This window comes from Mytilus galloprovincialis, chromosome 13, assembly GCF_965363235.1.
Source record: "Mytilus galloprovincialis chromosome 13, xbMytGall1.hap1.1, whole genome shotgun sequence".
Lineage (NCBI taxonomy): Eukaryota > Metazoa > Mollusca > Bivalvia > Mytilida > Mytilidae > Mytilus > Mytilus galloprovincialis.
In genome coordinates, this window is record NC_134850.1 from 22,241,915 (window position 1) to 22,265,718 (window position 23,804).

Consider the following 23,804-nt stretch of genomic DNA (forward strand, 5'->3'; position numbering starts at 1 on the left):
ATATTTTGATGCATCATATCATTATTCTATTCACAGTCGCTTGAATTTTAGTGATATATGTATGAATTTTTTTTTTTTAAATACTGTTATAGTCGCTTGAATTTTAGTGATATATGTATGGAAAAAAATACTGTTAGATGTGTTCAAACTTATCATCAATTCAGAAACACGAACCCCATCAAAACTTTGTAGAAATGTTCAACAGAAACTTCATATGTATTACAGGATTAAGTCTTTTTCTATATAAGGGTTATTGATCTGATGTGTAAACTGTTACTCGGTCGGTCGTAATTAACATTTCAGTATTTTTCTTATTTCAAAACAAGACATTTTTTAATTTGAAATTTTGAAAAATTGAACCTAAAGTAAAAGATACCGAAAATATCACAGTAAAATTTTCTATAGTTTTTAAATACTTACAAAATTAAAGTAGTTTTGTCATCTAATGGTCTATCAAAAAGTGTAGCCTAAAAAAATGTATTTGTCTTTCCGGATATAAATAACCGAACTTGTTTTCAGCTTATATTTACGTAGAGTAACTTCCCTTTAATTTGGAAACCGAAGTTGTGTGAACATGTACAGAAATTTTTAATTCCTTGGCGTTGCAACAAGATAATCACTATATAGATTTATTCCAAAAAACAACTTTTTCCAAGCTTAATGTAAGAATGTATTTTTTTCTGTTACAAGGTTCTTTCACTTTCATATCTCTCAAGAAAAATTTAAAACCGAAGAGCCTTTTGATGGCGCCATATACATGTATGATATAATTTATTATTAGTCCAAATAATTATGACGTCCAGGGTTCTCACTATGGTAAGTCTACGAGACCTAGACTCATGATAATCAGTCTTGGTTCATCATTTCCAAAACTTGTGAGTCCCTAGACTCACCTTCAAAATTCCTTAGTGAAAACCCTGATATCTGGATTTGTCATAGGAAGGAGTCACAGAAAAACAATAAAATATCCTTTCCAGACGTCATAATTATTTGGACTAAATAAAAACAAACGGTCACTGTTCACCCAGAGGACAGGAAAATTATATGTATTTCAAAAGTTAGTGTTAAAGTTGTCACTAGGTAATTCAAAGAAGAATCAAAGTTCTTATAACATGTATAAGGCTGTATAGCTGTGTTATATGTTTTCATACATGTATATTGAATATATATACATATATTTCTCTTATTTCTACTCTACTCGTTTTATCCTTTACCTGACCTGTTGATTATTTTTATTTAATCAATGTGTGTGTGTTTTTTTTTTTTTTTTAGTTTTTTATTGGTTAAAACTCAATTATGGCGTCAAACTTTCTTGCTTTCTTCTGAATATCCTATTGTGACAGCATGAAAAAAGGCAACAATGCCGTCCGATAGAAAGAACACATCTTTTTGCAGATCATTTTAAAAGAAGAAATAAGTTTGCCCGCATATTGTTTTAAAATCATTAGATTTAAAAAATTAACTGTCTGGAGTGGATAAATATCATATATTTATAATATATCACTCAATGTAGTGGAATAATCTATACTTATCATGTCCATGATTATATTTTATAAATTAATATCAATATTTAAACTGTTTTTGAGTTAAATTAAATATATATAATAAAAAAATTTGTAAAAAGTACATTTTTATAGATCTACATTTGTACTGATCATGACACTGTCACATTGGAGGTTTGAAAAGTTGACCTAAATGTCTTTTATGTTTTAATTTTACAAATATGTTTATTTATACTTTACATTTATTATAACATACAGATTCCAAGTCTTCCATCTTACTACACAATGTTTTGATTTTGCTGGAAATTGAACAGTATGGAGTCTAAACACAAAGAATTATTGATCAGGAATAGGGTAGAATTAGTAGAGAATCTCAATGTGTCTGACGGTCTATTTACACAGTTGATAGCAAGGAAAATATTTAACCAGCGCATGGTTAGAACTATACAGGTAACACCATTTATTCATTTATAACAGGGGGAATTCAAGGGACAAATTTCAAAAGATTTGTCTTCCCTATGCTTTACATTTTTGTTAGATTTAAATCCCTATAAACAACATGAGGAAAATTTACACAGAATATATAAACAATTATAGTACAATGTACTTAATACATGTCCAAATGTATATGAAATTTGTCCAAAGAAATAATAGAAATGTTTTATTAGACTTTTTGAGAGCTTTTTGATAGTCTTACATTGTACTTTAATTTATCTCTACAATACATACAATGTACCATGTATAATAAAAAGAGACTAACATAGAATATAAAATAAGATCATATGCTGTAACGTTATGAATGCCAATGAGACAACTATCCACCAGATTTTGAAAAAATCTGTAAGCAACTTTAGGTCATGTACATGTAACAACCTTCAACAATGATCCAATCTATAACATATAGTAAGGTATAAAAGACCCCAATACCACCGCAAAATGTAAAACTCAAATGTTAAAACCAACAGTAAAAAACAATAAACCCAAATACAAATATAGACTTGGACACAGCGCTTCCAAAACGGTGATATATTCCGAACAAGTCCGATAGATTATATAAATGACTTGTTGTGCCAAAGCTGAAAAGTTTATTTTAATATAGTTTAGAAAAAAACGGACATTTTTATATATTTCAGAAAAAAATTGAAGTTATTACGATCTTTTTGGCCTGACCTTTTTTGCCTGAGACAGCCACACATTTCTGGTCATATAAGTGACATGATTAATAATTACTATAAATAAAAAATTGAAAACCTACTATTCTACCCTCTTATTACAATCAAGATTATTTAATTCTCTGACAGGTGATTTTACCTGTTCAGGCGACCGGTAAACTGTTTTGTACAGGCCATTGATTGCTCTTATTACAATCAAGATTAATTCATTCTCTGACAGGTGATTTTACCTGTTCAGGCAACCGGTAAACTATTTTGTACAGGACATTGATTGCTCTTATTACAATCAAGATTAATTCATTCTCTGACAGGTGATTTTACCTGTTCAGGCGACCGGTAAACTATTTTGTACAGGATATTGATCGGTCTTGTATTAAAAGTTATTTTCTTAAATTTATGTATTGATAAAAATTTAAAAAGGTCGATAAACATGATAAAGGTTTTAAGAGAAAAATCGGCAGAAAGTTCTACATTGTTTGACCTACAATGTAGTACAGCGCAGGTGTGAGATTAAATTATGCATCCGAACTTCAAAAATGCTTAAAATATCATTGATAGTTTGATACCTATATCTAACGTTCTTGTCGAGTTATTTCCTGTAGAAAAAACGTGGAAAGATCTACTTTTAAACTCAATCAGACTCCATCATGCTTTTTAAACGTACACAGATTTCACGTATCCTTGTTTTACCATTGTCAAGTCAACATCTGGTAATAGGAAAACTACTTTAAAAACGAAAGTGAAGCTATTTAAGGCGAAGTGTACGTAATTGCACGCCTCTAGCGGAATACGGGATTAAAAACGTTCGTCGTTAGTTACGCAAGTTATCTCCCTTACTCCAAGAAAGGACACACGAAAGAGAAACTACTTTCTGCGGTCTATAATGAATCCAACAAGCACGCCTGTCTGTCTTAAACCTAATATAAATTATCTAAATAATTCCAATTAGATATCACAGCATTCTGTACGTTGTTCTTTGTGCAGCCTGACTTAAAAACACTGTTTTTTTTTTGTTTTTTTTTTAGACGCGTAGGAGAAGGCATTTCGTGTTTATGATATCAACAGAAAGAAAAAACGCCTCACAACAAAATTATAAACAAATAAACAAATAAACATGTATTAACAAATTTTCTTCTATTGATATCAAATTAATTAAAATGAAACCTGAATTGACCCAACAATATCGTTTTAAAAAGCCGTAGTCTTGAACGAAAAACACAGTACTCAACGTAAAGTTTTATAATAGGTTACAAATAATTAATGAAAGACGTGTGAATTTAATTGTTTAATCAAAAAGACGTTGAAATGTTCGTATTTTGTGCAATTGAAAATTTAAGGACATGACTTATATTCATATAAGAAATCAGACGATACCAAGAGAATAATTTGATCACTAGTGCAACACTTACAAGAAACAAACAAACAAACAAACAAACAAAAAATAAACAAATTATGCCCCAAAAATTACTCAGTAACTTAAAAATTCTAACATTTATCTTAAAATAAGTAAAAATTATGTCATTCAACCCCCAGTTTTCAGCTTTTTCTACATGTGCAGAAAATAAACAGGTGTCTTCTATTCCGTCCGCAATTTATGGGAAAACTAAATCTAAATTTAGAACCATATTGAAATTGAAAGTACACATGTAAGATAAAATATAACATGTCATTTCTTCTTTCACAAATTCCAATTTCGAAGAGATATATAGCGAAATCTGTTTTCTTTTATTGTGCCTGTGTGCATCATTCAAAATTAGAGAATGTAATTTTGAAGTATCAAGTCTCAATTCAAATTTAAGAATGAATAGAATATAGAATTACGAGGGGGGGAGGGGTAGGACCTTTATCGGAACTCCGGGATCCGGGAATTCTATTTCCGAATTTCGGGTAGTCGGGATTTGATTTTTTTTTAATTCGGGACCTCGCCGGATTTCGTGTTTTTAAGCCCGGGATTTCAATATCTGGATCCCTCCTCGATCCCCTCCTCCCTCTATTATGGTTAAAGAAAAGAGGTCAGGGAAGTTTTGTGATACTTGTAACTGCAATTTAATATTTAGTGGAATGAGCGGTGAAATGTGTTCAGACTATTACATTTCGATTTTTTTTTAAATTTAACCAAAGTTTACTGCAAGGGGTGTTTAACGACCTCGATGATTATCCATGAGGATCTCGCACTCGGTCAGCTCTAGGTTTTCACCTAGTTCATTATCATACAAGAATTGAGAAGCCTGTGGTTTACTAGTCTTATAATATGAGATTTTGGAGTTCATATAATTTACATTCAACGTTTTTTATTGAATATTTCAAGGCTTTTTGACTATCAATGTTGACCCCCCCTCCCCCCTTTCCAATTGATTGGATAAAACGAATGGATTGCCGCCCCTATTTCAAACTGAAGTCCTATAAACTGACTGGTATTCGAATTTGTTAAAAGAAATAATTGGTATCTCTATTGATTCAATACCGTAATGCTGAAAATTTGTTTCCGCGAATTCCGAACAGCTAGAAATATATTCCCGAGTTTCAATTTGAGTAACTTGAATAATTCAAGCCCTTTCGATGTCCGATTTTCTCCCACACGAGAAATGTAGCATTCGTACATCAGCTGAAAAATACGACTGAATTATTCGGGTTACAATTTGTGTAAATCCCGAATGCACATAAAAGTAAAGGTCCAGCCCGACTTTCGGAAATGGACTGTTGTAGCTTTCAGATTGATTTCCAGAAATAAAAATCATACAAAAATGTTTCACGCAAATATTCGTCTTCAGACGTGTAAAGTTATACAACGGTTACTAGCCGGTCAGGATTGTGATAAAAAGAAGTGCATGCGATGCATAAAATATATAATGTCGTGGCTCATGGATGTGTTGAATTATAGAGATGCTTATGCGGCACAAAGATAAGATTAATTTACCCAAATGTACTAAGAATTACCACACAACTTAAATTTACTTAAATATTGATTTGTTATCCTGTGCCAGACAGATGGCTGATATTCTGAGAAGAGACCTTGATGAAATGAAGTTTTATGAGAACAAAGATTTTGAAAACAAGTCGCAGTGTTTAGATTTTAACAAAAAATAAGGCACCGAGGTCGAAAATAGTTCTAGTTCATAATGAAGAAAATGTTAACCGTTTTCTAGCTTGGCAATCTCCGCACGCACCCGAATATAATAGACAAATACAATACAATAGTACACAAAACGTAACATAAAGAACTTAAGACCGAGCAACACGAACTCCAACAAAACGGTATATATTTCATACAAGTATAGGACTATATGAAGCGTCGTAACTGTTGCGGCGACGTCAATAACGTTGTCGTTGTTTTTTGGTTTTTTTTACACTCAAGATTCAACTTTAACAGCGTATAGCTTGAAAAGTAGCACGGTTGCTAAGGACTTTCTTTGCACCAATCGATTCCTCAGACATTTTAGAATCGTCTCATAAATTTAAAAAAAAATCGATTGTCTAATATAATAGAAAATCTTGGAAATGTAACAATTCCTGCCGAATTTCACGATTTTCCCTATATATCCTTTGTAATTTTGGTGCATGATGCTGTTAACTTCAACAGCTCGTATCTCAAAAACGAAAACGGTTACCCCCTTTTTTTATTTTATTTTCCGATTTATTTTTACAAGCAGAATCTACATGTAAAATTTAAAAAACATCCATTGTGTAGTTTAATTACGTACACTTCGCCTTAAGCTTAATTTTGCACAAATAAAGAGTCATAGACAGATACATTTGTATTAATACTCTGATGTTGCACAATGTGAATGGTGCACTGTCAATTTAACAGAACTTTACCTTCAGAACATCGAATTAATCTTTTAAATTACTGTGGATTCATTATTATTCGTTGGATACCATTTTTTATACGACCGCAAAATTTGAAAAAATTTTCGTCGTATATTGCTATCACGTTGGCGTCGTCGTCGTCCGAATACTTTGTTTTCGCACTCTAACTTTAGTAAAAGTGAATGGAAATCTATGAAATTTTAACACAAGGTTTATGACCACAAAAGGAAGGTTGGTATTGATTTAGGGAGTTTTGGTCCCAACATTTTAGGAATTAGGGGCCAAAAAGGGCCCAAATAAGCATTTTCTTGGTTTTCGCACTATAACTTTAGTTTAAGTTAATAGAAATCTATGAAATTTTGACACAAGGTTTATGACCACAAAAGAACGGTTGGGATTGATTTTGGGAGTTTTGGTTTCAACAGTTTAGGAATTAGTGGCCAAAAAAGGGCCCAAATAAGCATTATTCTTGGTTTTCGCACAATAACTTTAGTTTAAGTAAATAGAAATCAATGAAATTTAAACACAATGTTAATGACTACAAAAGGAAGGTTGGTATTGATTTTGGGAGTTTAGGTCCCAACAGTTTAGGAATTAGGGGCCAAAAAGGGACCCAAATAAGCATTTTTCTTGGTTTTCGCACCATAACGTTAGTATAAGTAAATAGAAATCTATGAAATTTAAACACAAGGTTTATGACCATAAAAGGAAGGTTGGTATTGATTTTGGGAGTTTTGGTCCCAACAGAATAAGGGGCCCAAAGGGTCCAAAATTAAACTTTGTTTGATTTCATCAAAATTGAATAATTGGGGTTCTTTGATATGCCGAATCTACCTGTCATGACTGTGTATGTAGATTCTTAACTTTTGGTCCCGTTTTCAAATTGGTCTACATTAAAGTCCAAAGGGTCCAAAATGAAACTTAGTTTGATTTTGACAAAAAATGAATCAGTTAGGTTCTTTGATATGCTGAATCTAAAAATGTACTTAGATTCTTGATTATTGGTCCAGTTTTCAAGTTGGTCCAAATCGGGGTCCAAAATTAAACTTTGTTTGATTTCATCAAAAATTGAATAAATGGGGTTCTTTGATATACAAAATCTAACTGTGTATGTAGATTCTTCATTTTTGGTCCTGTTTTCAAATTGGTCTACACTAAAGTCCAAAGGGTCCAAAATTAAACTTAGTCTGATTTTAACAAAAATTGAAATCTTGGGGTTCTTTGATATGCTGAATCCAAAAATGTACTTAGATTTTTTATTATGGGCCCAGTTTTCAAGTTGGTCCAAATCAGGATCTAAAATTATTATATTAAGTATTGTGCAATAGCAAGTCTTTTCAATTGCACAGTATTGCGCAATGGCAAGAAATATCTAATTGCACAATATTGTGAAATAGCAAATTTTTTTTTAATTAGAGTTATCTTTCTTTGTCCAGAATAGTAAGCAAGAAATATCTAATTGCAAAATATTGTGCAATAGCAAGATTTTTTTTTAATTGGAGTTATCTTTCTTTGTCCAGAATCAACTTAAATCTTTGTTATATACAATTTACAATGTATATTCACTTTTTACTACCAACTGATAAATTAAAATAATCTTTACCATTCAGTGATAACAAGCAGTTTTTTTACATCTTAATATTTTATGATGTATTTAAATGAGTAGTTATTGTTGCAAACTCCATTAGAAATTTTAATTGAGATTAGTTTTGGAATAAGGGAAAGGGGGATGTGATTAAAAAAATTGGGTTCAATTTTTCTCATTTGAAATTTCATAAATAAAAAAGAAAATTTCTTCAAACATTTTTTTGAGAGGATTAATATTCAACAGCATAGTGAATTGCTCTAAGAGAAAACAAAAATTTTAAGTTCATTAGAACACATTCATTCTGTGTCAGAAACCTATGCTGTGTCAACTATTTAATCACAATCCAAATTTAGAACTGAATCCAGCTTGAATGTTGTGTCCATACTTGCCCCAACCGTTCAGGGTTCAACCTCTGCGGTCGTATAAAGCTACGCCCTGCGAAGCATCTGGTTGTGGATTAAGTGGGTACAGGTGAACCACGAAATTAAATGTTCAACGAATAACATATTTTCTATAGGTTTGTATGCAGACTTTGCCAAAACCACGAAATTAAATATCAACGAACATGTAATTTTTCCTCTATCCACGAAAATTGGTACCCACGAAAATAAATGAATCCACAGTAAGATAAATACTATTTTTGTGTCAATCATAGTTCATATGTTGACCAACTGATTACTATGGTTGCCCTTTGTTACTAAGTCTTAAGGCATTAAAATCGAGACAAAAATATCTGGCTGGCTTTAATATATTTTGGAAGCCCTGCTTGGACCAGCAACAACTAGGGATTTAGCTTAGAAAATGCACATTTACAATGTGGCAGTGTTATAATGTTTGAGAGTGCCCCACTAACCTGGGATATTTGGTATAACAGCACAGCATAAGAATAGACTGTTCAAAAAGGTTGAAAAAGTCTTTAAATTTGTCTTGTCTTGCACTTATTTTTTTTTAATACTCTAAATTGACAACAACACTTCAAATGGTCTGCAATTTTATTTGCTATGTGCTACATGTTTTGCCTGCAAGGCAGGGTTCATCAGGACAATTTTGTTTTAATTTTAAATTAAGATACAAAAGAACATGTTATTCTCGCTACATTGAAGACCTGTTGGTGACCTTCTGCTGTTGTTTTTTTCTATAGTCGGGTTGTTGTCTCTTTGGCACATTCCCCATTTCCATTCTCAATTTTATATACAGTGTTGCATATTAAAAGCACAAAAGGAACCAAACACTGTGATCCATATAAAAATTAGGAAAAATAGCAGAGGAATTAAAGAATTGAATCGTTCTATTGAATGGTTTTTTAGTTAAGGAAAATTCCCCAAATTAATTTTTGAACCACTAGTTACCATAATTTAATTTTCTCTAGACTTAAATTATACAAATATTATTTGTTTACATGTAATTTCAAGTAAAACCAGGGTGTTGATTTGATGTAGTATGGCAGGATGTTTACTCAAAACCATTTAATTCATACTTTTCAAATGTTAATAAGTTGTTACATGTACTTACATGATTGTATAACATTATATATTTACAGCAGCCCAACATTAAATTAATTTTATGAACAGTTTTTCAAGAGTACACAATGTAGAAAAGCTTAAGATATTGTATTGTACCTGTAATTTTAACAGCTTTAAAATTTATTGAATGAAATTGAAATTGAGAATGAAAATGGGAAATCTGTAAAAGAGACAACAACCAAACCAAAGAGTAGAAAACACCCCATGGCCACAAAAGGGTCTTCAACACAGCAACAAAATCCCGCACACTGAAGCCTGCCCCGGCTGGCCCGCCAAACAAAAATGTGTTTTTGTGAAATTGAAAATGGAAGTTCTTGAGGCACACCTCACAAATTACACTGTATGTTGTGAGGAAACTCAGTTTAAGAGTTTACGTTATTGGTGATTGTAAAACTTATATATAATAATCTTTTGTTATTGTTTTCTTATTTTCCGTTTCAGCATAACAGAAGTCCAGACCAGCAAGCGGAAGAGTTATTGAACCTTCTTCCTACAAGAGGACCAAAAGCATTTGATGCTTTTTGTGACTCCTTAAAAGAAGATCTACAAGAGCATGTTGTAGATTTATATTTAAATCCGAAAGATGAGGAAAAATCGGAAGCAGAAACTACGAACTCATGTAGTAGTAGACTTGTCAATGGTGAACCTTCTCATGCTGAGACTACATCTTTTATGAGAATTCATTCTCATGTGACAGTTCCTTCTACAACAACTTCTCATACTTATGAGAATGCAAATTTAGCAATATCTGGTGCAAATTATACGTCTGCTGTGCAGCCACGCCCACATTCATCACCGCCAAGATTAATCAACCCTCCAGACAATCATCATCAGTTTTTTGTACAATATTCGTCAAACAGTCGAGACCCAAATCAAAATTTTTCAAAAGAAGAGTTAAAAGGCGAAGCTCGTTATAAGTTTCAGCATTACATATCCGATCCATATTATAATGGTTTGAATAATGATAAACCTAGAGACATTTCTCATGAATCATTCCAAAAAATCAACAGTCTTCCTCATCTTTGGGATTCATCACCTAGAAAGTTTGCTGGAAACACTCATATATTAATCAGGAACGATAGCGTTGGTAATTATTATTTATTATTAAAGCAATGTTGACTTAAAAGTGCTTTCGGGCAATGCATGAATTTAACCACTCCACACAAACACAGCAAACTTTATGCTTTAGAAGAGAGAAATATTCCATGTTTTAAGTTTACAGTAGCAACAAACAGAATACTAGACTTACAGGTACATGTACCTTAAAAAAATATATATTTAGGTTTACGAAAATGTTCAGATCTAATTCAAGGGCTTACAAATGTAAATGTTAAACATATAAGTTCACTCATAATTTTATGTGAGGGGGCTGATAATTTTTTTTCAATTTTAACAATAAAGAGATGTGGTATTATTGCCAATGATGCAACTGTCCACTAAGGTAAAGAGATAGTTCTTTCCCAAGCGAAACATAACATTATTGAAAAGCCAAAACTATCACTAAAAAGCAGAGAGACACATTTACTGCATCAATAAAGAAAGAGAGCAACATATTAACGCATGAACCTGCACACACAGCTTACATTTCTTAAATAACCTTCATCAGTTGTAATCAAGACCAAGATTTAGATAAAAAAGCACTATGGTCAAATCATAAGTTCCACTGACTTTCATATCAAAGACAGCATATAGAAAATATGAATGTCTGTGAAATTTCAATATTTTCTAATGAATTTTACCCCCTTTTATTAATCTTTAAATCCCCTTAAAGATTATGTATACATTTTTTGTACCTCTCAAAAGGATATTGAAAACAAGTGCCATTTATTCTTTGTTATTTATTCTTTGTAAGTCATGACAGACTAAAGCTAATTTACCTCACATGGCCTTTCTCATCTTCGCTAGCTAAGGGTTACTATCAAATCCTCACTTCTCAAGAGAGGAGAGGAGGGGAATGGATTGTAACCCTTGGCTAGCAAAGTTGGGCCATTCTCTATTTAAAAATTTAAAGAATAACTTGTTGCAGTTGTGAATTACTTGCCCAATTGTGCTAAGGCCACTTCTTTCGACAAGGAGTGATGGTCTTACAACATGTATGGCCAATTGACCCATGAACTATTGTTATAAAAAAAATGGCAATAAAGTTTACTTACAAATGTAACCACTATAGAAACATTGGTTGTTCAGATTAAAAGATTGACTTTTTTTTCTTATAGATGCAATGACAAAAAATGGCAAAGAGTATCCAGATAATATGGAACAATCAGGTGAGAACTTTAGTATAATAAAATGTACTGTAAACCGGGTAATTTTCGCGCCATCTTTATTTCGCGATATACTAACAGAATCCAAGTTCGCGCTGTTTAGAATTCGCGATTTCCCTGTAGTCTATATAAATATTTTCATAAATGATTTCAAAAGTGAACAGCTATCATATATCCTAAATCAAGTTATTAAATCAATCAGAAATCTTTTGTTTTCGATTTATTAATCATGTTAATGTTAAAGAAGATTGAAAGTTTGTCATATTTGCTTGTAAAAACACATTCACAATATCAGAAAAGTAGACCTAATTAGGATAAAATTAGAATGAAATACTGTCAGGATTAATGTAAATTTTTCGATCGTTTGATCTGATTAATCTGTGTAGTAGATTCAACGAGGTGATATTTTATTACTGATTGACAGGTGTCATTAACATAATGGTAATCCGTGTTGTTTACATAACAATATACATAATGCTCGCTTATGAGATTGCTGATTTGAGTTAAAGACATGACTTCTAACATTGCTTTTCATTACGATATACAGTTATAATTTCAGTTATATATGTGTCGTCTATAAAATCAATTTTATACAATAATCCTATAGATATTGTATCCACACATGTAGTTAAAAGAAGCTGTGGTATAAGTGCCAATGAGGCAACTCTCCATCTAAGTCACGATTTGTAAATGTAAATTGAAAAAAAAAGAGTTTTCTTGATATTTTCGTGGTCGTTTTATTTTCGCGGTTCAATGCTTACCGCGAAAATAGCGAAAATAAAACTACCGCGAAAATTTCCCTGTTTTAATACAGTATATGGTTTTGCTGTAATAACTTTTTAGTATATCTGAATGATCTCTCGGATGTTGTTTGTGGTAGAAATTTTAGTTATTGATTCAAATAAGAATAATTATTGCATTTTTTTCCTGTTTTCTATAATCAAAAATTAATACAACATTTCATATGTCTTCTTTATCTGTATTAGTCACCTCATGCAACATAGTGCAATGTGCAATGAGGTGAAAATTGTTAAGGTTCCATCAGGATCAAAATAATGCATGATTGCTGATGAGACCGTTGAACTATCCAGTGTCCAGAGACCATAGGACATGGAAGTAAGAAACTAATTCGGTTTTCAACAAAAAGCAAAATCTACACTTTAGTCAGCTATAAAAGATATGTGAATGTTCTTCATACCTACTATAATGGACAAAGGGAGATAAGTCAAATTTATAAAGTTGCCCTAAAATGCTTCTTTGTTGTCATCTTGCACTACAATGTTTGATTTTAATTTCATAAAGCAAAAATTAATTTTTACAACCTAACTTATGTGCTTATAAGTTTTTAAAGCTAATTGCTAAATAGCAAAATAAGAGTTGAAAAAACCTTAGAAGTTTACACAATATGACATGAGCATAGTAAATGAAACAGATTCAAACAAAAAACATGTAAAAGTATGTTAAAATCTCAAATTCAGCAAAAAGGCCAAGACTAGCAGAAGATGAGATCATCACCATTCCAGTCTTTGAGGACCCAAAGCCAAAACGAACACCACCAATAGTATTAGTCAGTACCCAGTCTAAAGAAATAATAGACCCTGAACTTGAGACTGGGAAAAGATTGATGGTCCCAGGAGGTGAACATGATGACCCCTCATTAGACCTTACAGATGGTCCAGTAATGGTCCGAGTAGAGTCCAGTACCAGACAATTTTATATTGAACATTATAAGAAGGTAATTTGGTAAAATCAGACAAATAATTGTTGTGTAATTTTTGAACAAGCATAACTTTTGTTCAAATCAAAGGCAGATCTATTCTGGGAAAAATTTGGTTGATTATATATGGAATCACTGAAGTATGACAGGAACAGGCCACCTCTTAAGTAGTCAGTGGGCACCCACTTATGAAAATTTCTGGATCTGCCACTGAAAATTGGCATCAAACAACATGTATACAGCTTATTATGAGTATGATCTTATTTTGTTTTCTACCTAGCTAATAGGTTTGTAATATTTAACTTGATTATTAAAAATCAAATATCACGTAAAACCTAATAAAGACAACTAAAGATTTACTCTCAACAATTCACAAGCAAAATTTTATTTGATATTTTGATACCCAAAGTCTATGCACGTTGTGAATGGAACAAACAGCAGAAACCTGACATCTAGCAACAACACTAAAAAATTAATATTACCAAGGTTACTTTATTTTGTATAATATAACAATTATAAAAAAGAAGATGTGGTATGATTGTCAATGAGGCAACTCTTCACAAGAGAGCAACTGACACAGAAATTAACAGCTATAGGTCAACATACAGCCTTAAACAATGAGCAAAACCAATAATGCATAGTCAGCTATAAAGAAGACCCCAAAATAAGAAATGCAAAACAGTTCAACAAGAGAACTACCAGCTTAATTTATGTACAAAAAAATGAACAATAAATAATAGGTTACACAGCATTCATTTAGGTTCATATGCTTTTCTATAAAATGTCATGTGGCCTTTAGTTTCATGAATGATTTTGTTGTTTATCTCAAAATCTAGAGATAAGGAGAAGTTCAAAAATAATAAATGCAAATAAGCCACAAATATACATATTTTGAGTGGTATATAATTTTAAATGGTATAATTTAAAGATGTAAATTGTTTTATCTGGTTCTGTCCTGGCCTTTTATAGCATTTTTAATAGTATTTAACAATGTTGTTTTCCTATATTATATGTCTCTAATTTATGTCTAATCTTACGTACTTGTATGTAATGTCATGAAAGCTCTTTATAGGGCCCTTTAATTGGAAATAAAATATATTCTTATTTTTATACTTTATTCTTATATACATGTATTACTTACTTATGTATAATTTTTTTTTGCAGTCCTATTCTATGATCAGAATACCAAGAGGGAAAGCCCTAATAGTAAATGTCAACGAAGTAGAAGGGAAACCACCAAGAAGAGGCACGAACATAGACAGAGATAATTTATACCATTTGTTTTCACAGTTACACTTTGATGTTACGATTTATAACGATTCCGATGGATTAACTGCTAAGGTATGTGGTTTCTTAACATAGACAGAGATAATTTATACCATCTGTTTTCACAGTTTCACTTTGATGTTACGATTTATAACGATTCCGATGGATTAACTGCTAAGTTATGTGGTTTCTTAATCTTCATCTGGTTGGAAACTACTGTAAATGTACAGGCAAGTTTATGAATAAACTGCCCCAGTTAACCTTTGGGTTATTTGGGGAAAACTGATCATGGGAAATTGTAACATGAATTTATTTGCTTTATGACTTCCAATTTTCTGGGAAAATGCACAAATTGGAGGATTTTGTATTAATGTTGATGTTTATTTTCACAATATTTTTTATGGCACAACCTGTTTGCTGGAATCAATTTAAAAGACAGTAGTATGTATTTAGATTTCCAAATATGCCTTTAAAAAAATAAGGACCAATACAAGGGGGAATACAAAACCACATTTTAATGAAAAAGACACAGCTATTGGACATGGACAGTCTGAAATTACAATGTCTCCATAGAAAGTCATGATAAAATTGAAATCAAAGATTTAAAACATTTCAGGAAATTTGGCAAATACAACCCAAATTAGGGTCATTTAACTTGTTGTAGTTACGAAATAAATAAGTGTTTGTTTTCCATCCTGACCATAGTCCCTGATTGCTGATAGATACATGTACTATTGATTCATTCATTTTCCGGGTTACCAATTTTCGTGGTTTCAGAAAAACTAGCATTTTTGTGGATATTTAATTTCGTTATTTTGGCTAAGAGCTATTCCAGAAAAAAATGTATGGGTGGGTTGGAAGGCAGTTTTTGTCAGCACCCGCCATCCAGACAATTGTAATTGAGAATTATAGTGCATTTTAGTGTGAAAAGTTGCTCTGATACCCATCACCCATGTATTATTAATACAATGTGCCTTCCAACCCCTCCCCCCCCCTACATTTTTTTCTGGAATAGCCCTAAGACTACATGCTTTTCCAGAAAGTTTGTAATTTGTTAACATTTAAATTTGTGGTTTTCCTGTACCCACGAAATCCACGAAAATTGATATCCAATGAATATTAATGAATCCACAGTATGTTAGTTCCAGCCATTTTCCCTAATTGCTGATACATACATGTATGTTAATTCTTTCGATTTTTATTCTGACAGGAAATAGCCATCAAATTACAAGAGTTTAGTGAGTTGCCTGACCACCAGAATGCTGATGCTTGTGTAGTATGTATACTCAGTCATGGAGAAGAAGGATATATATTTGGAACAGACGGGAGAAAGATATTTCTGGACAGCATCATGTCTCTATTTGATAATAGCCATTGTAAAAATCTAAGAGGAAAGCCAAAAATATTTATTATTCAGGCTTGCAGGGGAGGTAAGCCAATAAAAAAAATTAAAATGAAATTAAAAAAACAATGATAAAAAAACTAAGTGTTGGAAATATGTTTAAAAAAATGGTATCTTAAAGACAGAAAAAAATGAAAGTAATCTAGAGATTAACAAATAGTTTTTAACAAACACAAATATCTTTATAGTTGTAAATAAATAAAACAGATACTATTAAGTATCTGTCACCAAAATTTGACTAAAATTTTGAATTTAACATTTATGACATTTTAGATTTTTAAACCACTATAGCTCTGTCAGACCTTTGTAGAAACATAAGGAAATTAATGACTAAAGCTTTAAGATTCATCGTTCAACAACTATATTTTTATGCCCCATTTATGGGCATTATTTTTTATACGCCCGTCAAAATTTTGACGGGACGTATTATGGTATACAAATGTCCGATGTCCGTCCGTCTGTCTGTCCGGCGTAAACACGTTGCACCATAACTTGAGAACGACTTATCTAAATTTCATGAAACTAATTATATAGTTGGTTTTTTATGATGGTCAAATGATCTGTATACTTTTTGGTGAAAATTAGATTTAAACTTTTTGAGTTACGGCACTTTGTAACTAAAACAGGGGTGTGTTTTTTTTCACATGTCGCACCGTATCTCAAAAACAATTCTTGATTATTGCTTAAAACTTTACACACTTCTTAGTTATATTAATCTTAATATCTGTATACTTTTTGGTAATGATTCAAAATTTCATTTTTGAGTTATTGAGTATTTTGTAAAAAAGGGGGAGGGTTTTTTACATGTCGAGCCGTATCTCAAAAACGATTTATGATTATTGCTTAAAATTTTACTCACTTCTTTGTTATATTAATCTAAAGATCTGTATACTTTTTGGTGATGATTCAAAATTTCATTTTTGAGTTATTGAGTATTTTGTAAAAAAGGGGGAGGGGGTTTTTACATGTCGTGCCGTATCTCAAAAACGATTTATGATTATTGCTTAAAACTTTACACACTTCTTTGTTATATTAATCTAAAGATCTGTATACTTTTTTGTTTGATTCAAAATTTTATTTTAGTGATATTTGTAAAAAAAAAAAACAGGGTGGGGGGGTTTCACATGTCCCGCCGTGTCTCAAAAGCAATAAATGGTAATTGCTTAAAACTTTCTCAGAAACTATTTATGATTATTGCATAAAACTTCCACACAAGATGTCGGGCGTATCATGCGCTCATGGCGCAGCTGTTTATTCTGGTCTGTCTGTCCATCCGTCCTTCGGTCCGTTCGTCCGTCTGTCCCGCTTCAGGTTAAAGTTTTTGGTTGAGGTAGTTTTTGATGAAGTTGAAGTCCAATCAACTTGAAACTTTGTACACATGTTCCCTATGATATGATCTTTAAAATTTTAATGCCAAATTAGAGATTTATGCCATTTTCACGGTCCACTGAACATAGAAAATGATAGTGCGGATGGGGCATCTGTGTACTAGGGACACATTCTTGTTACCTTGTACTTTTAGTGGTGTGGGGTATCATTAGTGGGAATGATCTCACACATAGGCGGATCCAGGGGGGGGGGGCCCTTTCGTGGGAAAAATTTGGTTGATTATATAGGGAATCATTTAAGCATGACTGGAGCGGGCCCCCCCTTAGGAAAAGTTCTGGATCCGCCACTGTCACATACTCACTTGTTTTACAAGATTGCATAAATCACCAAAAGGATTGACTTTGTTATAAAAATACGGTCACTTGAACTTTGCTTATAAAATAATATTTATCATCTAGACATTTGCTTTATAATATAAAGGCATAAGATATTTGAAAATTAACAAAAATTTGCCATTTGGATTTTTCCTAAATTAAACATTTGTCACTTATTAAGAAATTATCACCTTGATTTTTCCCTTTTAAAAAATGTCTCCTGGATGTTTCTCTATAAAATATTTATCACCTTGACTTATTATAATAAAAAAAATGCCACTTGGACATTTACTTATTTAATCATTTGTCACATAAACCTTTCCTTATTTATATAAAGGTCACCTTCACTTTTCCTTATTAAAAAAAAATTGTCACATAGACTTTTCCTTATTTAAAAAAACGTCACCTAGAGTTTTCCTTTACTAAAAAATGTCACCTAGAGTTTTCCTGTATTAAAAAATGTCACCTAGACTTTTCCTTACTAAAAAATGTCGCCTTAACTTTTCCTTACTAAAAAAATGTCAGCATAACTTTTCCTTCGTAAAAATGTCATAGACTTTTCACTGTCAAAAATGCCACCTCAACTTTTCCTTATTGAATAAATGCCACCTTAACTTTTCCTTCTTAAAAAAATGCCACATTAACTTTTCCTTCTTAAAAATATGCCACCTTAACTTTTCCTATCAAATAATTGCTACCTGGACTTTTCCTTACTAAATAATTGCCACCTGGACTTTTTCTTATCAAATAATTGCCACCTCAACTTTTCCTTTTTATTAAAAATTGTCACCATAACTTTTCATTATTAAAAAGATTTGAAAACTATTTCAAATAGGCACATATTGTCATGAAATGCATAACCTCAAGAAATATAAATGAAAACCATAAAAAAAAATATCTGATGATATCATAATTACTTCATAATATGTACTGTCTTCCCAAAAAACATTGAAAAATACAGAATTTTTGCAGTTTTCCATTGTGGAAACATCGTTGGCAGCCATAAAACAACAAAATGATTTAAGAGAAGCTGTATTGTTATTTTTGATATAATCTCACCAAATATAGAGTTGTTTCTTGCATGAGCACATACTTTTTCAATATAAAATATACATGAAATTTAATAAACAAGGACAAATGAAAAAAATATACAAATTATGCAAATTAATTCATGGTTTGTTGCCATGGTGACTTATTTAATGTGATTTTTTATGCCCCACCTACGATAATAGAGGGGCATTATGTTTTCTGGTCTATGCGTCCGTCCGTTCGTCTGTCCCGCTTCAGGTTACAGTTTTTGGTCAAGGTAGTTTTTGATGAAGTTGAAGTCCAATCGACTTCAAACTTAGTATACATGTTCCCTATGATATGATCTTTTTAATTTTAATGCCAAATTAGAGGGTTTACCCCAATTTCACGGTCCACTGAACATAGATAATGATAGTGCGAGTGCGGCATTTGTGTACTGGGAACACATTCTTGTTTTCTTCTTTTTTCTGAATACCTTTTACCTTATATATAAAAAAAGAAGATGTGGTGTGAGTGCCAATGAGACAACTCTCCAGCCTAGTTTGGAGTAATTTAAGAATATGTATATTACCTTTCAATTGTGTAGTAATATATGGGCCAAATAAGCGCCTTATTGACCTTACTTTTATCATAGAAGTTTGATATTTATCATGTTTATTAGAACATTAATTATCTAATGTAACTTAAATTTTAACTTTTTATCAGACTATTTCTGGTGTACATGTTTGATTTTTGAAAATATACATATATATATATATATGTATTTTTTTTTTATTTTTATTTTCAGGAGCATTAGACAGTGGTGTGATGTATGGTGATGAGCATGATGGAGCCCCATGTAAGCCTTATCAACTTCCAACTATGTCAGATATGCTTATATGTTTTCCTACGCAAACAGGTAATGACTTTACTAAAACATGAGGGTGTGGATAGGCTTTACAGAATATAAAATAATGGACAAAATGTGCATAATAAATGGCTAACAAAAATAAAGAATAGAGAAAATGAGACCCCCAAAAGATATTATTGTATAGCAATATAATATTTCCAACAGAAAGTAACCAAAAGTTAGTGTGCAATAAATTCTATTATTGCACTAGCAATGACTAGTTTAAACCAATTTTTACTTTCAAATATTATATTGCTATACAATAAAAGAGTTATTGCATGAATATTGGGGAATATTGTCCCTCGTAGAACATATATTGCACTCGCAAGCTCGTGCAGTATAAAATTCTACTCAGGACAATATTCCCCAATATTCATGCAATAACCCTATAATACAGAATAATGGGTGCTGAAATATTAAGAATAGAGAATAATGTGCAAAATGTATAAAGAATAGAAAGATATGGATCTTTTGGATTCTGCACAAGGATAACAGCAGATACCTTGGATTCATTATTATTCTGTGTTTTTTCTGGGAATAAGTTTATATCCACAAATTTAAAAGTTCAAGGAAGTACATCCTTTCTATAGGCTTGTATTGAGACTTTGGCAAAATCTCAAAATCATATATCCACGGTAATACAAGTTTTCATTAATCCCCCAAAAATTGGTATCCATGAAAAAATTAATGAATCCACAAGTAAAATATAGAAACAAAAAGTGTCAGCAAACTATAAACAATACACTGAGTAGAAAGCATCATGTTTGTTGTGAAACAGTTTCTTGTGGATCCATTTATTTTCATAGGTACCAATTTTCGTAGATTGAGGAAAACTTGCATGTTTGAGAATATATGATGTCATGGTCTTGCCAAAATCTGCATGTTACCAAATAGAAAATTTGCAATTCGTAGAATACTTAATTTCTTGGTTCACCTGTGACCAAGAAATTGACAAAATTTGTTTGCAACGAATAATACTGTGGATTCATTTATTTTCGTGGGTACCAATTTTCGTGGTTTGAGGAAAACTTACATATTGGTGGATATTTAATTTCGTGGTTTTGGCTAAGTCTACACCTATTCCTTTGGTAAACTTATAATTCGTTGCACATTTGAATTCGTGGTTCTCCTGTACCCACGAAATCCATGAAAATTGGTATCCAACGAATATTAATGAATCCACAGTAAATACTTCTTGAGTCAATCATACATTAGACCGTTGGTTTTCCTGTTTGAATGGTTTTACACTAGTAATTTTGGGGCCCTTTATAGCTTATTGTTTGGTGTGAGCCAAGGCTCCGTGTTGAATGCCGTACATTGACCTATAATGATTTATAAATTGTTATTTGGATGGAGAGTTGTCTCATTGGCACTCACACCACATCTTCCTATATCTATGTATATATATGTGCTTTAAAAATAAACACTTGTATAAGAGGGTCTAAAATACTAGAAGCACATTCAAATTCGAAAGTTGATAATAAACTGACAATGCCATGGCTTAAAAAGCAAAAAGACAAACAAACAAACAATATTACACAAAACACAACATAGAAAACTAAAGACTAAGCAGCACGAACCCCACCAAAAACTGATTGTATTGTTTTATGCTTAAAGTCTGGTAATAATGATTGTAGGGTATTATACTTAACTCTTGTACAAATGATTGCAGGGTGTTATGCTTGAACTCTTGTACAAATTATTGTAGGGTGTTATGCTTAAACTCGTGCATAAATGATTGCAGGGTATTATACTTAAATCCTGTATAAATAAATCTAGGGTATTATGCTTTAACACTTGTATAAATGAATCTAGGGTATTATGCTTTAACACTTGTATAAATGAATCTAGGGTATTATGCTTAAACTCTTGTATAAATGAATCTAGGGTATTATGCTTTAACACTTGTATAAATGAATCTAGGGTATTATGCTAAACCCTTGTATAAATGAATCTAGGGTATTATGCTTAAACCCTTGTATAAATGAATCTAGGGTATTATGTTTAAACCCTTGTATAAATGAATCTAGGGTATTATGCTTAAACCCTTGTTTGAATGAATCTAGGGTATTATGCTTAAACTCCTGTATAAATGAATCTAGGGTATTATGCTTAAACTCTTGTATAAATGAATCTAGGGTATTATGCTTAAACCCTTGTATAAATGAATCTAGGGTAATATGCTTAAACTCCTGTATAAATGAATTATAAATGATTTTGGGTATTATGCTTAAACTCTTGTACAAATAATTGTAGGGTATTTTTTAAGCTGTTGTATAAATGATTGTAGGGTATTATGCCTGGAGGAACAGAGAAAGGGGTAGCTGGTATATTGAAGCTCTTGTCCAAGTTTTTATGAAGTTTGCCAGAACAGAAGATGTCTGTACAATGTTAAATAGAGTATGTATGATAAGAGATTGAATGAGAATAATTTATTTCCAATTAAAGGGCCCTATAAAGAGCTTTTATCACATTACATACAAACACATAAGATTAGACATAAATTTAGAGACATATAGGAAAACGACACCGTTTAACACTATTAAAAATGCTATAAAAGGCCAGGACAGAACCAGATAATATATTAACATCTTTAAAATATACTATTTAAAATCATATACTATTCAAAATATGTTTATTTGTGGCTTACTTGCATTTATTTTGTTCCCTTGATATTTTTATGCCCTATTTAAAAGCATAATGTTTTTCGGTCTGTGCATCCTTTTGACACTTCGATTGTCCATCCTTTCGTCCATTCCTCTGTCCCCCTTCAGGTTGAATTTTTTGGTCAAGGTATTTTTTGATGAAGTTGGAGTCCAATCAAATTGAAACTTAGTTCACAGGTTCCCTATGATATGATCATTCTAATTTCAATGCCACATTACATTTGTGACGCTGATTTCATGGTCCACTGAACATAGAAAATGATAGTGCGAGTGGGGCACAGGGACTAAACTTAACGCTCGCCCAAGGCGACCAGATTTTCGGATGGGCGAATAAATTTAGTCATCCTGATCACCCAGCTAGGGACTGTAAAAAATTTGAAGTAAATCCCATTTGTACCCTTTCCCCCGCGATATTAACGAAGACTGTTCCCAAAAGGAAACCTGTTTTGTCTTTTCAAAGCGATATAGTAATATAGAATATTTCCGAAAACCAGTAGGTTCTTTCTAATAACCTAAACCCAGTCGAACACCTATGTTTTCAATCCGAAGTGACGATATGTCATATACCTTCTTCATGTTTTCTGAACTCTGCTAAATTTTCTACGATTATTTCATTATTGAATAGTGTTTTCTTCTAAACTGTTCAATAAGCATTGCGAAAGGGATGTTTTCTAATTGTCCTCAGAGTCATTACAAGCCTGTGTTAGACGGTAACTTGTCCCTGAATGGCTATTTACAAAAAAAACTTAATGTAAAAACGAAACGCAAAGTCTCGTAAATAAATATCCCAATATTAAGTTTGATATCCAATCTTCAATTTAAACTTATTGCAAAATATATTTTGATCAACACTATTAGAGGATGGCTTGGATTGAGATAGTATTTATTAAAAAAAAAAAAAAAACACCCATATTGTCAGGTCAACAGGAAGTTGAAAAAAATTGAAGGGAGACAATTTTGGCAGGAAATAACCTAAAATAAATATTGTCAAATATAATTATAATACATTTCTGGTGACAATAATTTAAATATTATAAGCTTTATTAAAAAAAAACTGTTTTGTTTCATACCATGAACATACATTTAAAGAAGAATCAGAGAAATTTTTATTTGAACATAAACAAGACTGTACTTCCTGTTTTACTGTATTTATGATCCTCCTTACATGGGGGCACTTATAAAATGCTTTTAATTTTAACAATTATGGAGAAAAAAGTAACAGTTCTAAGCTTCTGCAATATATGCAATGTATTGTTGCATCAAAATAAAATAATCC

The 23,804-nt window shown here is 31.7% G+C and overlaps 1 protein-coding gene across 1 annotated transcript in view; it reads left to right on the forward strand.

The window, feature by feature from the left end:
• Positions 1-550: 550 nt before the first annotated feature.
• Positions 551-23,804, forward strand: part of LOC143057277 (uncharacterized) — a 31,753-nt gene continuing 8,499 nt past the window's right edge. The window contains exons 1-9 of the mRNA XM_076230556.1: positions 551-662; positions 1,761-1,952; positions 10,034-10,679; positions 11,809-11,859; positions 13,335-13,591; positions 14,738-14,914; positions 16,050-16,269; positions 19,761-19,871; positions 22,153-22,262. Coding sequence (XP_076086671.1) covers positions 1,818-1,952; positions 10,034-10,679; positions 11,809-11,859; positions 13,335-13,591; positions 14,738-14,914; positions 16,050-16,269; positions 19,761-19,871; positions 22,153-22,262 — 1,707 coding nt within the window. The 5' untranslated portion in view covers positions 551-662; positions 1,761-1,817. The remainder of the gene's footprint in view (positions 663-1,760; positions 1,953-10,033; positions 10,680-11,808; positions 11,860-13,334; positions 13,592-14,737; positions 14,915-16,049; positions 16,270-19,760; positions 19,872-22,152; positions 22,263-23,804) is intronic.